Below are 18,420 nucleotides of genomic sequence, written 5' to 3'. Positions count from 1 at the left end.
TTCTTTCTTTCTTTCTTTCTTTCTCTTCTTCTTCTTCTTCTTCTTCTTCTTCTTCTTCTTCTTCTTCTTCTTCTTCTTCTTCTTCTTCTTCTTCTTTTTCGAGACAGGGTTTCTCTGTATAGTCCTTTCTTTCATTCTTTTTCCTTTCGTTTTTCCACACAAGGTTTCTCTGTGTAGCCCTGGCTGTCCTGGAACTCACTTTGTAGACCAGGCTGGCCTCGTACTCAGAAATCTGTCTGCCTCTGCCTCTCAAGTGCTGGGATTAAAGGCGTGCGCCACACTGCCAGCTCCTCTCTTCTTTCTTTCCTGATGTTTATTAATTGTTCTGTACTCCACAAAGCTCAGGAAAACAACCAATTACATGTGAAGCATCAGGAACGGAGTAGTGGAATAGTGAAGTCACTCTAACCGAGCCTTTTAAAAATGGGTATGGCTAGCTTGTCTGCCTGTATTTCTGTGTACATGTGCATGCCTTGTGCTTGCAGTGGCCAAAAGGAGGTGTTAGATCCCCTAGAACTGGAGATACAGACATGATGAGCCACCATGTAAGTGCTGAGAACCAAATATCTCACCTCTGGGAAAGCAGCAAGTGATCTGAACTACTGAGCCATCTCCCCAGCCCTCCTGGCTATCTTTGAATGATAGTGACAACTCTGCTAATCACTGTGAACTTCCATCAGTCCTGATTCGTGGCCTTCATGCAACAGAGCATATTAGAGTTCCCTATGGGATTTTTATACATTCCTAATGCTATTCAAACTACTCTCACAATCCGATTACCCAGTATGCATTATGGATGGCTGGGTCCCATGTTGAACACATACTTGTGACTTGATCTTCTCTAGATCACTCTAATATTCTAATTATTTCCCCCGAGTAGAATAATACAAGAGTATAAGTAGATCAGTATCAATTCCTCACACTCCTTATACTGGGAGATAAATACTTCAGAATCATAGCAGCTCTCTCTCTACTTACTGAGTAAAATAACGGGCAAAGAAAGGCGCAGATGCTTCTCACGTAGACGACTTCCTATTGGACATTGATTCCCAACCTTACTATGATTCATCAGCAGTGAAGAGTCTTAGAGGTGCTGAGTGACTAGGTGTCACCTCCAGAGTTAGGAACTCAACACTGACATTTCTACATAAGCTTCACAAATAACTCTACGATGCGATGAAAGGTGAGAGGCCCTTGTCAGACTCCTCATAATTAAATGGGAAAAGCAAGCCTGTGAATTTTGATTATGTATTTTATAGTATGAAGAGCTGATCTCGAAGCTTTCTTGAAAGTTTTGCTAAGACAAATATATCTATATATATGTATCTATATCTATCTATCTATCTATCTATCTATCTATCTATCTATCTATCTATCTATCTATCTATCTATCATCTATCNTCTATCTATCATCTATCTATCATCTATCTATCTATCTATCTATCATCTATCTATCTATCTATCTATCTATCTATCTATCTATCTATCTATCTATCTACCTACCTATCTAAAATTTACAGATAGAAAGTGCCATCTTCAAAGTGGCAGAGTGGCATTAGTGGCTGAACAAGATTTTGGTGAATGGAAAAAAGAACCGAGGTAATCAATCTTCTGAAAACCTGCCAGTGTCTGATAGAGGGGTAAAAAAAGAGCGTAGGACAGTTGACGGTGACTTTGTAAGGACTGAAGTGAAAGCAAAAAAACAAACAACAGGCAGAGGAGAGAAGAAAGAATTCACAACTTAAAATGTTAGTCAATTTTTTTTTTATTAATTTTTTGTAACTTTCCACTACTCTACCTGGTACCATATCTGTGGATTTTGGCCAATATTAAAACTAGATATCCAATACATTCTTCTCAGTTTCCATTCCATGAAAAATTTAAAGATGAATTATTATACTTAATGCGTACTTTTTACATTTAAATTTTTCAGATAGATCATTTTTACACGATAGAAATTTACCTCTAGCTGGCATCTTGAGGATAGAAACACAGACAAAACAATAAATACAGAAACAAAAGCAAAAAAAAAAAAAAACTTTATTCTTTTGGCTTGATTGTAATGTGGCTTACCGGTAGCTCTGTATGGTCATAGCATTTTCCCGCATGCATTCAACACACTACAAGTCAACAGCTTTAGTATAAAGGATCTACAATGAAGGTTGTTTTTGTTAAACAAAACGTTTGTGATTGGCAAGATCATTTCACTAACTGGTTTGGTGGAAAACAGAGAGAGAGAGAGAGAGAGAGAGAGAGAGAGAGAGAGAGAAAGAGAGATAGAGAGAGAGAGAGAAGAGGAAGAAAGAAAACTTGGTTCCCAAATCATATCTGATACAGCTCTAGTGCCATGTGGGTCAGTAAGATTCTATCTATCCATCTATCTGTGTAAACAAACATTAAGAAGATGGATGAATGGAGGGAAGGCTAGGTGAGGACACCTCTCTCACTCAGGCAATGCCAAGAGTATCTATCATCTGCTCCCCTTGAAATCTCTTGTCAATGATAAGGCATCACTATTGAAAGCAAATGGACATTAGACTTGGAATGAGAATTGTTTCAAGTGGAAATATGTGCAAGTCCACAGAACCAACAATGACAGCAGAGCCCTACACTGCCTCTTAGGCCTTATCTCTTCCTTGGCGGAGTGCCTTAATTATAAAGTGCCGGGAACAGAAACTAATGATAGGACTGTGACATCAACCTGAAGATACTTTTAATTTCCCATTTTATGTACAAAAGGCTTCGAAATAAAATAAACTGAACTCCACCCCCCATTTTTCTTTTTACAATATGTATATTTTCTTAGAAAACTCTAACCGTATACCTTCAACAGATCTAAGTAGCTTGCCACTTGTTTACACTGTCAGACGTCTCACCGTAGTGTTTAATTAAGGGTTGGGAGGACGAAGAACAGGGATCTCTTCCTTATTGACTGCAACGCATCGCTCAGTGTGGTGAAGAATGAGTCCCTGATGGAACAATCCGCTTCACTCCACCTCTGACATATGGCTTCCCTATTAGACTCTGAACAACAGAAGGGTTAAGATACGGCAGCAGCAGCAAGAGAGACATGCAGCAGTGACAGCTTCAAACTCCAAGAGAACCAAGGACGCCATGTCACCTGTTGAAAGCTTGCAAACTATACTTAACTGTGGTACATATTTGATGCAGTAAATACTGTGCTTAAATCATTTTCGTTGGCTCAAACATGCACCACTGGGTAAAATTACTATTTACAAAGCAGACTTTTGTTTTTGTTTTTGTTTTTTTTTTTAATTGACATACACTATGTCAACCTTACCAAGAGCAGAAGATGGCTAAACAATACTGCAGGAAAAAAAAGGAGAACCAACTTCAGAAAGTGGCCGTGGGGATGGTTTTTGGTAGTTTGGGTTTCTTAGAAAGGATTGATAGGACATATATATATATACTATTTTCTTTTTTAACCAAAGGACACTTATCAAAAAATGTTATAGTCATGCTGCCTGGACTCTGAGCATGTGATGGTTTGTGTGTGCATATGTATGCATGTGTGTATACATATATATGTATATACACGGTCATATACATATATACATATATACATGTACATATAATGAACTATGTAAAAATAAAACAACTCTTTGATGGTTGTGACTCTATGGAACATTTACAGGCACATTAAAATTCTTCTGGATGAAACACCTTAAAAATATGAATAGCTATTTAAGCACCTCAAAAAATCTAAAAACATCCTGAAATGAGAAGTACACCCTTTCCATGTGTGATGGGATATTGTCACGTGTGGATGATAACTGCAGCGTGCCTTCATTGAAAATAGATCTCGTTTTACACAGAGAAATGTAGAATCCCTCCTTAATCCCTCTCCCCAAACATAAACCCGGTTACAAAAATATTCACATAGAAGAGTAAACAACCCGTGAATTAAAAAAAAAAAGGTGGTAAAGTCACAGCACACATTTTGTAAAAATATGGCAGGTGAGGCAGTTAAAACACAAATGGTGGTGACAGTTAATGCTATCAAGTGTCACGTGTTAAATTTACATAAAAATTTAACTTTCCTCCCCATTTCCAAATGTTCCTCTGGTCTGAGTAGCCATTGCTCTCCTCCACTCTTCAGCAGTGTCAGCTGGTTGTGAAAACAGAAGCCTCCTGTCGGTGCTCTTTGTCTGGTTTGGTGAGTCCCACTTTGCTGACCCGAGGTCCTGTCTGGTTATAGGCACTGACCTTAAGTATACACTTATAGAAACAGTCAGTTTGGCACAGACCTCCTGAGGGAGTCGCAGATACATCACCAACACAGGCTGTAAACAGTTGATCACAAAATGGAATATTCTTTTTTTTTAAATTTTTAATTTTCATTAATTTTTTTGCTTTGTTTTTATTTTTTACTTTCCCTGATATCTTTCCCCTTGTCCTCTTTTTCCGATTTGTCCTTTTCAAATTTTTCCTTCTCTGGTTTGGTCACGCTATCATAGGAAGGCGGAGAAGTGGTGGAAGGTGTCACATCAGTCTTCTCTGGGGTAGAATTCTCATTCAGTTTATCTGTGATGATGTCTTCTTTGATGGGCGTTCCCTCATCTTCTTTACCCTTGTCTTTTTTATATATAGACGAAACCTTCTTAACTTTCTGCTTCAGGAGATAGCGCCTGTAAGCTCGCTGGATGACAATAGCAGACACCTCCTCTTGTTTGCGCTTCAGAGTGGTGGTAATGGGCTCATAAGAGACCTTGGAGGGATTGGAAGCCATGAAGCGCTCTTCCATCTGGATTCGAAGAGCATCCATCTCTCCGCTCTCGCCCAAGACCCGCTTTGTAAAAGCAAATAAGATGTCCAGGCAGTGGATACGGTCTCCACTCACCATGGGCAGGTCCATGGCAATGAGCTGAACTTTGTTTGGCTTTGCGATAAGGAGGGGAGGATCCAGGGCTGCTGCAAAGTCAGAGAGCTTGCAGAACTCTATGAACTGGGTGGCATCAGGGTCAAACTTCTCCCAGACCTCGTAGAACATCTCAAAGTCGTCCTCACTCAGGGGCTCTGCACTTTCTTCTGTGGCAACGCTGAAGTTCTCCAGGATGACAGCAATGTACATGTTCACCACAACCAGGAAGGATATGATGATGTAGCTGACAAAAAAGAAAATCCCCACAGATGGGTTCCCACAGTCTCCCTTCACCGAGCTTCCAGGGTGATCTTTTTCAGGGTCACAATCGGGAGGTCCACTATTTAGTATAGGGGCCAGCAGTCCATCCCAGCCCGCAGAGGTGGTGATTTGGAACAGGCAGATCATGCTGTTGCCGAAGGTCTCAAAGTTGAACATGTCATCAATCCCAACTTCCCTCTTAACGTAGGCAAAGTTGGACATCCCAAAGATGGCGTAGATGAACATGACCAGGAAAAGCAGGAGGCCGATGTTGAACAGNGCAGGAAGGGACATCATCAGAGCAAAGAGCAGCGTGCGGATCCCCTTGGCACCTTTGATCAGGCGTAGGATTCGTCCAATCCTGGCCAGGCGGATGACTCGGAACAGGGTAGGGGACACGAAATACTTCTCTATTAGCTCCGCGAGAAACATCCCTGTGAAAAGACAATAGCCAATAGTGTTAATGACTGCATTGCAGAAAAGTTTATGATTAAGATAAGTACTATCTAGCTTACAAACTGTACATATAGGAATTACATAAATAACAGTACATATACATTTATTAATAATTTTACCTAATATAGTTAGCTATACAGAGATAGATATGAATATGTCTATGGTTACATATGCATATACGTATGTATTGTATATGCAAATAAATTGTAATATTTATTCACTAAAATGACATTGGTATATTTGGTGTTATACCATTGAGGTTTTTATTTTAAATTTCAACCTGTGAACTGCAAACCCTTGGGGGTTGAACAACACTTTCATAGGGGGTCACTTAAGACCATCAGAAAACATAGGTATTTACATTACAATTCATAATAGAAAAATTGCAGTTATAAATTAACAATGAAAATAATTTTATAGTTAGGGGTCACTACAACACGAGGTATTAAAGAGTAACAGCATTAGGAAGGTTGAGAACCACCATTCTAAATGAAGATATTAATGGCCATTTTCCTCATTAAAATATCTTCTATCATAGAAAGATAAACTATTAGAGGTCTAAAGATGGCTAAGCACAGACATGGATTTATACTTCTAAAACACTAGGGCTAGTGTTCATGTAAGAACTATATGATGAAGCACATAACTGTATATTACAAATGAGAACTCATGAAGGTATTTCTTTCTTAGTTGAACACATGTACAGCAAAACACGCAAGCATGAAAGGGAGATTCACTTGGAACTGACCTCTAAATCTTGTGTTAATACATCCTTATATGACCAAAATGTCAACTTTGTTTTTTTGTTAGATAACATCTTCAGAGCCTTCATAATAAACACAGACCCAAGTGAACATCCTTGCATAATTTACCACTACCACAGTAAGTTAATTCATTTGCGGAACAATCATTGGAGCAATGACCTAACTCACACTAGGTAAGAACTGAGAAGTAGTAGAGAAAGCAAAACCTCCTTGGGGGGTCTTCTTTACCCCCCAAGTCTTTCTTTAAACATGGAAAAAAATGCTTTAATTAATACACAAAACATTAAAAATGTGGATATTTGTGAGATATCAGGTGATATTTCCATACAAGTATACGTCGTCTGCTGTTCTACCCTTATCTTGAAACCTTCATTGTTGCGGCGAAAAGATTCAAAATCCTTTCTTGCCATTTTAAAGTGTATTACTGCTATTTGTAGTGATCCTACTGTGCAGTTGCGACCAGAACATCTTGCTTTTAGGAAACTGTCGCTTAGTTCCCACATCTCCCTGTTTATACTCTCCAGCCTTGGCTCACTACCCCACCATTCTCACCTCCTAGGAGGTCAGGTTTTATATTCCCACATCTTTCTACCTCCTAGAACTCTGGCTCAGCTGTCTCTAATTCCAGGGACCCAGTGACCTTTTTTGACCTCAATGGGTCTTGCATGCATGCACAAAGGCAAGATATCCACACACATATTCTTTTAAAAGAAAACAAATTATGTAATCTCAGGGTATATACATGTTTACATTTGCAATATATTTGTTCAAATATAGAGTAGCATTGCGCCTCTAAACTGTGGATCTGAATTAAAAATGCCCTTTGTTAAAAATGCTGTCATCACATAATTTGTTGAAAAAATGGTGCTAACGAACTTGCCAAGTGTGGAGCTGTTTCTGACCTTTAATTTATAGAACACACTATTTGAAGAGTCCAAAGCCATGAGGTGTGCCTGGTACATTTTCTCCCTCTCAGTAGCCACATTCTTTTACCTCAAGTAGGCCCAACCTAGTGATTGGGACCTCATTCAGCGGTAGAGCATTTGCCTAACGTATTCCTGGGCCAGAGACTTTATCTGAATATCAAGTAATTAATAATGATAGTAGTTGTAGTAGTAGTAGTAGTGGGAATGTTAATAACAACAATAATCACCAAACCTTTTTTTTAAGTCCGATTATATTTACTTTTAGCTTCTTATTTGATATCCTATTCATGAACACTTAATATATTTTGATGATAATGAATTGATTTTGGATTTCCGAATACAATGTCTACTTGTAAAAAGGAACATTGCAAACTATAGAGAGCTATCTAAACTCAAGGGAATTATAAAGCCTTCGTGAAGCATATGTATATAAATAGACACATACACAGCCTATGTGTGTCATATGTATACCAATACACATACACACACTCCAGTTATCAAAGAGATCAAATTTATGTATCATTTGACTACTTTTCTTTGGGGGGGGCTCATTCAGTGTTAGATTAATGCGTCAGATCATCCATCATCTCTAACTTTGGCAGGTTATGTTTATAAATAAATTAAGTTAACAAGAGTGTGCTGTGCCGCGCGTTCACATGTGGGTGAGTCACCTGACTACTTTTAAGGATTTATGTCTATGAGTGTTAGTTGTTCATTCAATGCTGTAGTTGTCTATATTATTGGAATCTGACTAAGTAGAGGAGATAATCCAAATTATAGCTATTGCTTTTTAAATTGAGGCAAGATAGTAAAAAGAAAAAAATAAGCACATAATTTTATGAACAGATGAAATAACAAGAAAAACCAAAAGGAATGGACTACTAGGCTTTATCTGAAAATGAAATGATAAATGATAAAACATTAAAAAAAATCTCTAACACTTTTAATGATAAACTATTAGTATTTAATACTCTTAATTTATTTTTATCTTTTTGTTTGTTTTTTTGAGAGAGGGTCTCACCATGCTGTACCAGGTGTCCTAGAATTTTTATATCTGCCTGAACATCCTAAGTATAGGGGTGACTCGCATTTGCCCACAAACGTGGCACTACTAAGTTGTTGGGTAAAGTTCCCCGTCTTACCTACAATGGAGAGGATGACCACCACAAAATCAAAAATATTCCATCCAATGGTGAAATAATAATAGCGGAGGGAGATGAGCTTGAGCACACATTCGCCGGTGAACAGGACGATGAACACCAGGTTGATCCAGTAGAGGATGTTGGTCATCTCCTGACTCTGGTCATCCGTCTCCACCATCATGGTTACCATGTTGAGGCAGATGAGGATCATGATGCTGATGTCAAAGACTTGTTTTGTTACAAAGTCAAAGACCATCCCTTGAAACTTGTTCTGGAAGAAACAACACAGGAAAGTGCACTCAGAAACTCTTTTAAAAATTCTCATCTGGTTTCAGTTTACTAACATGAAATTTTATATTCTGTGAAAATATACCATTCTTGTGTTCTCTGTTGACAGCTATGAACAACTATTGAATTTCTTGGGCTGCCTTGGTTGGATTGCTACTTCTTGCTTCTTCATAAGGTTTTTTTCCTCCCAGGCCTCTCCACTGACTACTTGCCATCCCAGCTTCTTGCCTTAGTCTCTATTCACTCTAGTTTGTCTTTGCAAGCTTTCTGTATTCTCTTTATGGCTACCAACGTTGGAATAACACACACACTCTATCCTATCATCTAGCTTGTTCCTCTGTTCCTATTCCTTCCATGAAGTAAGAGCTACCCATTTTTCTGGTGGATAACACTTTTAAGATGCAGCAGTTCTGTGCCCTCAGAAGACCTTGTTTTTCTACCCATCACAAGATTCAGGGCATTGCATTGCAGACGATGTCCCCTGATTTGCTTTGTTTTAGTTTATTCTTTCTTCATCTGCTTTGGAGGATCCCCGGGAAAAAGCGGTGCCACATTTCTCACAGACACAGCCTCCAAGGGTTACTTAATCCGGCTTCCTCTTAGAAGCAACAATTGGTCTTAATGTTCTTGTCAGCAGAACTAGACACAGCTCCTTAATCTTGCTCATATAACATTTTAATGCAATGCTTCAATGTCCAATACTAATCCTGAGCGCATGCCAATTTAAATCTTAGGTCGCTGGATGTAATGAGAGAAACTGTATAGCCCCAAAGACTTGGCCTGCCACAGCACATGTTTTGTAAGTTAATCTGAGTCCTAAGCATTAATTAACAAACTCTCTGTCCTTGTGTTCTGGGGACAATTCTAAACTCAGAGAAACTGACAAATCTTTTATCTAACATTCTTCTTCCTTTTTTGTTGTTGCTGGGAGGTAGATATCAAACTCAATTAGTGAAAAGAAATTCTTCAGTAACTTTATTCATTTCACAATTCTGGGCTTCCATACTCTTTTCTTGTGTTACTCAACATCTCCTGAAGGACCCAGTTCCTTTTCTTCTCTGACCTGAACTGTCCATTCTTGGCTCACATCCTGTGTAACTTTTTTTGTGCTTAGCCACTCTCTACCTCCCAGAATGCCTTTTGCTGTGCTTCAAACGTAGCCTCTCAATTTTAGGAACCCTTTGCTGTACTGCTAAGTCTTCTTCCCCCGTCTCTACCCACGCTTGGCTGCTCAAGGCTACAAATGGATGTCAATGAGTCTCACCCCAGGTATCCTACATTGTAACCCTGAACTTCCCATTGACAAAGCAATATTCCATCATTCCTGATCTTGACTTTCAGCTTCCATCTTAGATGAGCAGATCCCTTTTAATTTCACTTTGGCAACAGTCCCCAAATCCACTTTCCCTCTGATGTTGGCTGCCTATGACTACCAAATTAGCTCCAAACTTCATCTGCAGGGCATAATCCTCTATCTCTGTCAAAGTTGTTGAGTCATCATCTTAAAGGGCTGAGTCACCTTGATGGCTTTCTGGTGGTCTTAGGATAGAGATAACTCCTATAAAGGCTGACCTATTTAATTCCTTTTAAGTCAGCAGGACCCAGATGGACCCACTGTCTGACCTCAATGTGACATTCCTGTCAAGGCTTTTACCTACATAAGGATCAAATCTCAACCCACACTGCTTGTTGACCTTTGTTCTTCTTGACTCCTCAGTAATGAATCACTTCAAGAAAAAAAAATGCAAATACATTCCCTAGTCAGCTTCCCTAGTTAGTCAGCGCTCTCTCTCTCTCTCTCTCTCTCTCTCTCTCTCTCTCTCTCTCTCTCTCTCTCTCTCTCTCTCTCTCCCTCCCTCCCTCCCTCCCTCCCTCCCTCCCTCCCTCATTCATAGGGTTAGGGTTAGGGTTAGGGTGACTAACTAGGGTTCCCTAGTTAGTCAGCTCTCTCTCTCTCTCTCCCTCCCTCCCTCCCCCATTCATAGGTGAATGATTCTACTCTTGAGGTGTACTCATTTTGTTGATGTGATAATTTGACAATATATTGATTAGGCCTTTGTTATCTTTTTTTTTTTTTTTTGATGTAACTCTGCCATTCTCATAACAAGATCCTATTTATATTGTTTAATTATGGCAAATAAGTTTTAAACCTTGAGTCTACTACTTAGTAATTCAAACATACCACTCTTCTTCCTAAATGCTTATTTTTAAGGATTTAGAGTATACATTTTCTCACAGAGAGACTATCTTATACCCCTGTTTGCAACTACTCGGATTATACTATTTCTCAAACATTGGGCTCAGTTTTCCTTTTCTTGTCTTTTATCTAATGTAGTGTCCCACAGTCTCTGAGCTACTGGGGGATTTCTATACTGAACAATTTGTTGAACCTAGTTATTTATTACTGTCAATAGATTCATAAAATCTTAGAGAATACTAACTGGTCTTAAACCCAGTACTGATTTGGAAGAGCACCAAGAACACCAAGAAATATCTGATGTATTTCTTCAGAAATAATCAAAGAGCTGAGGGGCTCTCCCGACTCTCTGACAAGAACTAGCAGTAATTGAAAAAATGGACAATAGAAGAACTATGAAGCTCATGAGAGGCATAGACAGCGTAGTCCTACTTCAGGGCGGGGGGTTGGAGAAAGCAGAGGCAAAACAGTGATTGTGCTTCAATAATGATTCCATTCAACCTGTTGAGCTGAATAGGCAGTGGGACTACCTGTACCAATCAATCCTCAAGGCAGTAAGAGAGTATTGTGTCCACATTGTGTCCACATGCCATATGTAAATTGTGTCCATTGTGTCCACATGCCATATGTAAATTTTTTAATATTGTGACTACATTATAAGAATAGCCTCAGTGTCAGTAATTCTTTCTGTTCTACTCTCTGTTTGAGACTCCAAACACATTTACATTTGTTTTATATATAATATATATTTTAAATACATTTAGCATATGCATATACATGGCATATATGTAGGCTATCAAGTCAGAATATAAATATGGAAATTCATAAAAATGCTGTTTTCTGGAACTTTGGCTGGCAAAGGGTCATATACCACCATGCTCACTGATAAGAAAGAATTCTGTCCTTACAGCAGGACGAGGTATTGGTTTTTGCGGTTTCTTTGAGCCCAGCTTCTTCATTGCATTGTAGTATTTCTTCTGTTCTTCTGTCATAAAAATGTCTTGACCTCCAAAGTAAAGAAAGAAAAGCAAAATATTGTTATAACCATGTTCTTTACTAGCTCTCAAGTCCACCTGACTGCTTGTTTGAAAGTCAGCATTCCTAATTCGGCACTTCACATTCGCAAAGATTCACTCGGTCAACATATTAGGTATGCCAGGGCAGGCACATCCACACACAGGAGACTTCAAAGAAGTGTGTGGGAACTGTAAATAATCTAAACTCTTAAAAACGCATTAAATCTCAAAAGAGTCTCTGGCGTTTGCATCGTTTTTCTGGGTTATGGCGTTTGAAGGAAGTAGTGTGGTGAACTCTGCTCAGTCTGCCCAGACAGAGGGAAATCTGAATATACTTATCTTCTTCTTCTGTTGGTTGAAGTTATCTATGATGACACCGATGAACAGGTTCAGTGTGAAGAATGAGCCGAAAATAATAAAGATGACAAAGTAGAGGTACATGTATAGATTGTCTTCGTATTTGGGTTGCAGTTCTACCTAAAATATGAAGAAAGGTAACCAGTAAAGTCAATAGTTTCATTAGAAGTGCATCACGGAATCTCTAACCGTGAAACAAGTAGACAAACGTCCAACAGATTTTAGGAACCCCCAGGTCTAACATGTCTGTTGAATCCTGCAAGACTCTTCATATTCTTGAGAAAATAAGATACGTTCAAGCAACAGTTTAAATGATTCTAATAGTCTCGCTAACTAAACCCCTACATTGTGAATGTGCTTTTCCTCAGGAAGCAAAGATCTCAACGCATCACACAAATAGGATTACTTCCTCCTACAGTGGCAAAGTCAGAGTCTCATTACCATCTTCTCAAATAGTTGATATTTACTTTCTCTCCCTCGTCCTCGCTCCTATGAAGTGGAAATGCTCAAACCCATAGCTTTTAGAGTAACTTGTGAAAGTCAAATACGCAAATAGGAGTAAAAGTACATAAGGTTTGATCGTACACACTTCCTACAACGTCTAGAAACCACGTTGTGTGTGCACCCGTGACTAGGGTCTGTCCTTCCTGGTAGCGGGCATGCCGACCCACTCTCTCCAGTAGCTGCTGTTTGTGTTACAATGATCCTCTGTCTTGTCCAGAACTTGGAGGAAAATCAGTGATGATGAAAGTTTCAGCTGTAATCAGAAGTTCGAGTCTCACGGGACACTTCTAATCACTCTGTTAATCAATCATGGTTGAGAAAGAACACAAACTTCAGCTTATCTTAACTTACTTTGATGTCATGACATCAATGCTGAGCACCATAACCAACCTACTTTTAAATGAAATACGATAAAACAAACAGCAACAAAATGATTGTAAAACTGAATATTATTTACTTGACAATCATTTGACTTCTCTCTTGTGTGTATATGCATAACAATGTGAAATTGTGGGGAGTTGGGCTATGCACAGACAGGCTGGTCTCCAGTTGAGCTGAGGTCTTAACCCCGAAGGGTGATAATTCAACTACATGACACAGTAGTCGTTCCCTCATGCTCCTGGAACTCTGGCCCCTGCCTAAGTTATCGCCCCCTACAGCCCCCACAAAAGAAGCATGGCTAGAAGTCACATAGGCATTGGCCCAAGCTTCTGACCTTCAGGCTAAACTCCTCCCCAGTTACCTAGCAACAGTAAAGATCATAAAAAGGGCTGTTCAGCCCCACCTCGCTCTCTTAGTTGTCTCTCTTACTTCTCACCCTCTTACTTCTTACTCCTCACTCTCACCCTCTCTTCTCTCTGTTTTCTCTCCTCTCTCCTTTCTCTTTGTCTTCTCCTCTCCCCTCTCCCTCTTACTCTCTCTTTCTACCTTCTCTCTTTCCCCCTACCTTTCTATAATAAAGCTCTAAAACCATAGAGAGTCTCTGCTCCAGTCAAGATCCGCTGCGAGCACTCTTGCTGGTGTTGTGAACCTCTCTTCCCTCATCCCTCTCTCCCATAACCCAGATGGCTTTAGCAAAGTAGCTCCAGGAATCCCAGGTAGAGCTGCCCCTTGGGCACCCCCTGAAGAGTGGGTCAGAGGCTTGAATGCCCACCCAGGGTTGAGTGGAAGGTGTACGGCAGCCCTCCCATGCCTGACTGACCAGAGCATAGGTGGAACTCTGGCGGGGTGTGGGTCTTCCCCTTCTCCCTCTTCCCCAGGATCCCTTCTTTTAATTCCCAACATAAAATAACATTTTCAAACCTTATAAAATTAAATGTAGCACACTAGAGTAAATTGTCTAACATAAAATCTTAAGTGGATTACCTTCTTATAAGAGAAACACACAACTCAAGTACTTCAGGAATTCTGGTGTGTTTTTTTCGTCTGGAGTCTAGACACCACCATCCCTGGCAGTGACATCAGCCTTGCCTTATCATAATTATTTATTCTCCATGTTTCAGAGTTGGTGCCCAGAGTTGGTTGATTCTTCAACAGTAAAATTATTTTATATCAATTTCAAACTAACAAATAAAATTGTGGTGTGTGTGTGTGGGCAGTTTCTTTGCCTTAATGGGTTCACATTCATTTCTACCACTATATAATATTTATTTGTTGCGTTTATTTTTTCAGTTAATTCAAGTTCTTGTTGTTCCAAAATCTTTTGTTCTTAAATTGACTGTCCTATACAGTTGTACATGAGGATAAAAGCAAATAGCAAATAATATATTGAACTTTATTAAATAACGTGATAATACCCACTATTTTATTTTACTTATCAGTGGTAGTGGTGGTAGTGTGTGTGTGTGTGTGTGTGTGTGTGTGTGTGTGTATGTGTGTGTGTTTACATGTGGATATCAGAGGACAACTTTTAGGAGTCAGTTCTCTCATTCAAATATGTGGGTAGTGGGAATTAAACTCAAACCAGCAAGCACCTTCACTCACTGAGCCATCTCTCTGCCCTCCCAACTAAATTATAAAGAATTCATACTCATATTTTTTTCCACCACCAGCATGAAACAGAGTCCTTTTTGTTTTTTATTCTTGAAGTTATCACACTTTAGTAGTATCAGTTTGGTGGGTGTATAGGTAATGTCACATTTTGATTTCAATTTGCATGTTCATGATGATTAATGAAAGTAAAAGTCAGAACCTGGCATGCTGGCAAAGCCTTTAGCCCCATCACTCAGGAGGCAGAGGCAGGTAGATATCTGAGTCGAGACCAGCTTGATCTACGTAAGAGTTCCTGGTTATCCAAAGCTCCACAGTGAGACCTTGTCTCCAATAAGTAAGCTACATTAAACAAAAATGAATGCTAAAAAAAGAGCCAGAAACTCTTCCTCATAATTTCAGTGGCCTATTATTGGCTTTCCTCTTCCACAATATGCTTGGGTGTGAGGGCTTCTGTCGTACACAATTTTTGCTAGGTTTCTAAGGAAGAGAATCAAAGTAAGCTGTGTGCCATGTAGGCTGTTGCTAAAGGTAGAAGTAGCTTCGAGTGAGTGAATTAATCCAAGAGGAAGAGGGAGAGAGCTCCTGAAAAACCATTGTAGCTCAGTTTCAAGTCATTGTTCAAAAGTGTTCTGCCGTTGAATATGTTGGACATCTCTGCTTCAATAATGAATTGAGTTACTAGCAAGCATATGAGGCTACTGTGTAAATTAAATGAAATAATATGAGGTAACCCTTGGTATACTGGCTGAAAACAACTACAGCTGAAGTTGCTGATGCCATGAAGGGCTTTTTTAGCATCTTCTGCCTCTGCTGGTTGTAAATCCTATTCTCTCTTTTTATGAGGCTGAAAAAAACAATTCAGGGATTTTTAATATGGAGAGCTAATTGCCAGTACAGGAAAATGTCATTTTGAGAGTAATCTGGAGGCTCTAGAAAACCAGAAATACTTCCCAAATGCCACTTTCTTTGGGTCAATTGTATGAAACTAATAAAAATCAAGGCAAAAATCTCCTCTGTGCTCCTTAGGTAGATTTTGCAAGTCCCCGTCGTTCCTTACACACTTTGCCTCCTGGTAGGAGACACTATTAAGTTATGGCTTCTTTGTTTTGTTTCCTGTGTTCCCCTCCGTTAGTCATCATTGGTCATATCCGTCCTCATCAAAGATCAAATGCTGGAGGAAACTCATGGAGGATGAAGAAAATTGCCCTGAGGATTCCTCCTCACAAAAACTAAACATCTCATTTTGAAAGTATACTTTGTAAAAATTTAAGCACCAGGGCCCAAGCTTATGAGAAAAGACCAAAAGGAAAAGAAAAAAAAAATCACAATCGGGAGTTGGAGAGAAGCCCAGTAGTGAAGCGTTTGTTGCAGGGCCAGAGAGATGACTTAGTGGTTAAGAGCACTGGCTTCACTCCAGACATTCTGAGTTCCAATCCCAGCAACCACATTTAATGGCATTAAATGTGGTTGCTCACAACCATTTATAATGAGATATGATGCCCTCTTCTGGAATGCAGATGAAGTACTCATATACAGAAAATAAATACATTTTTTAAAGCATATTTGTTGCTCTTCCAGTAGACCAGAGCTCAATTTCCAGCATTCACATGGTGGCTCATAACAGTCTGTAACTCCAGTTCCAGGGAGTCTGATGCCCTCTTCTGGCCTTTTGGGCACCAGGAACACATAAGACACACAGACATACAAACATGGCAAAAACACTCACATCTATGAAATATGTCTCCAAAAAATGTTTAGTGAGTCAAGAAAAGCTTTCTAATTAAAAAGTCCTTAGTGATCAGAGAAATGCAAATCAAAACGACCCTGAGATTCCACCTTACACCAATCAGAATGGCTGAGATGAAAACCTCAGGTGACAACACATGTTGGAGAGGATGTGGAAAAAGAACAACACTCCTCCATGCTGGTGGGATTGCAAACTGGTACAAGCACTCTGGAAATCAGTTTGGAGATTCCTCTGAAAATTGGAAATAGATCTACTAGAAGACCTAGCTATACCACTTTTGGGAATATACCCAAAAGATGCCCCACCATGCCACAGGGGCACACGTTTCACTATGTTCATAGTGGCCTTATTGTGATAGCCAGAAGCTAGAAATAACCCAGATGCCCCATGACAGAAGAGTGGATACAGAAAATGTGGTTCGTTTACACAATGGAATACTACTCAGCAATTAAGAATGAGGACATCCTGAGTTTTGCAGACAAATGGATAGAACTAGAAAATAATCATCCCGAGTGAGGTAACTCAGACCCAAAAGAAGGTGCATGGTATGTACTCACTAATAAGTGTATATTAGCCAAAAAAAAAAAAANATGTACAGAATACCCAAGATACAGTCCACAGAACTCAAAAAGGTCAACAAGCTGAAATGCCCAAGTGAGGACGCCTCAGTCCCACTTGGGAGAGAGAAGAAAGCAATCACAAGTGGGGAGGGAGAGAGGGACGTAGGAGGGAAAGTGGACGGGGGCGGGGGGAAGTTGAGGGAAGGGAGGAACCTGATCTGGTATTGGGTGAGGGAAAAGGACTGAAGCCCTGAGGGCCAGCAGAAAGAATGGAAACAAGCAACTTTGGGAAATTGGAGGTTGGGGGGACCCTCCAGAATGCACCAGAGACCTGGGAGGTGAGAGAATCTTAGGACCTTAGATGAAATGCCCAACAGTAGGGTGAGGGACCTTATAGATACCACCTCTAGCAGAAAGTCAGGGCATCAAGTGAGGGATGGGGCAACAGCCCTAGGAACCTAGCAGGACTGCCCTCCAAAAGACCCAAGAAACAGCTGAAAGAGTCAGATGCAGATATTTGCACCTAACCAGTGGACAGAAGCAGCTGAGCTCTGTTGTTGAATTAGGGAAGGCTGAAAGAAGCTGAGGAGAAGGTTGATCCTGTAGGAGGACCAGCAGTCTCATTTAATCTGCACCCCTGAGATCTCTCAAACACTGGACCACCAAACAGACAGCATACACCAGCTGATGTGAGGCCTCCAACACACACACAGTAGAGGACTTCCAGGTCTGTATTCATTCAGAGATGATGCACCTAACCCTCAAGAGACTGGAGGCCCCAGGGAGTTTAGAGGTCAGGTTGTGTGGCGGATGGGGACATTCATATGGAGACAGGGGGCATGGGGAAGAGGTATGGATGTGGAAGAGCTGGAGGGTGAATGGGGGGGGGGAATAAAACATGGAATGTAAAAAAAATTAATTTAAAACGTAAAAAATAAAAAAATTGGCCAGCTTTATTTTTTGACTACTAGTTATTTTGAAGAAGGTTCCTATTAGACTGTTTCACATGATAAGGAATCTTAACTCTAACTAAAGAAAGGAATCCCCAACAAAAATTTTTTGAAAGAAATAATGTAACAAAAAATATTTTACTTTAGTAAAATAGTTGTGTTCTATACATTTATCTAGAGTTATGTGTGAATTTTTTGGCCATCAACAGTTTACAATAATATGGATATACTTATTGATACACGTAAGCCCTTTTCCCTAAGTAAACTTACATTTCTTGAGTCAACAGCTGCATACATGATATCCATCCATCCTTTAAATGTGGCCTGTAAAACAGTCAACATATTTACTTCTCCTCTTTATTACAGTTTAGAAAAGAG

General features: G+C 39.7%; 1 protein-coding gene across 6 annotated transcripts in view; it reads right to left on the bottom strand.

Annotated features, from left to right (window-relative positions):
• Positions 1 to 3,445: 3,445 nt before the first annotated feature.
• The window catches only part of LOC110318152 (sodium channel protein type 2 subunit alpha), a 128,596-nt gene continuing 113,621 nt past the window's right edge, over positions 3,446 to 18,420 (bottom strand). For 3 of the 6 annotated variants that reach the window (XM_021192950.1, XM_021192951.1, XM_021192949.1), the window contains exons 23-27: positions 18,313 to 18,366; positions 12,272 to 12,409; positions 11,825 to 11,929; positions 8,432 to 8,702; positions 3,446 to 5,577 (exon numbers count right to left, since the gene is read on the bottom strand). In XM_021192950.1, the coding sequence (XP_021048609.1) occupies positions 4,382 to 5,577; positions 8,432 to 8,702; positions 11,825 to 11,929; positions 12,272 to 12,409; positions 18,313 to 18,366 (1,764 nt within the window). In that variant the 3' untranslated portion in view covers positions 3,446 to 4,381. The remainder of the gene's footprint in view (positions 5,578 to 8,431; positions 8,703 to 11,824; positions 11,930 to 12,271; positions 12,410 to 18,312; positions 18,367 to 18,420) is intronic. The other 3 variants (XM_029536040.1, XM_029536042.1, XM_029536041.1) reach the window with 1 other exon arrangement.

This window comes from Mus pahari, chromosome 3 (genome assembly GCF_900095145.1).
Source record: "Mus pahari chromosome 3, PAHARI_EIJ_v1.1, whole genome shotgun sequence".
Lineage (NCBI taxonomy): Eukaryota > Metazoa > Chordata > Mammalia > Rodentia > Muridae > Mus > Mus pahari.
This window is presented reverse-complemented; position numbering and strand designations above follow the sequence as displayed.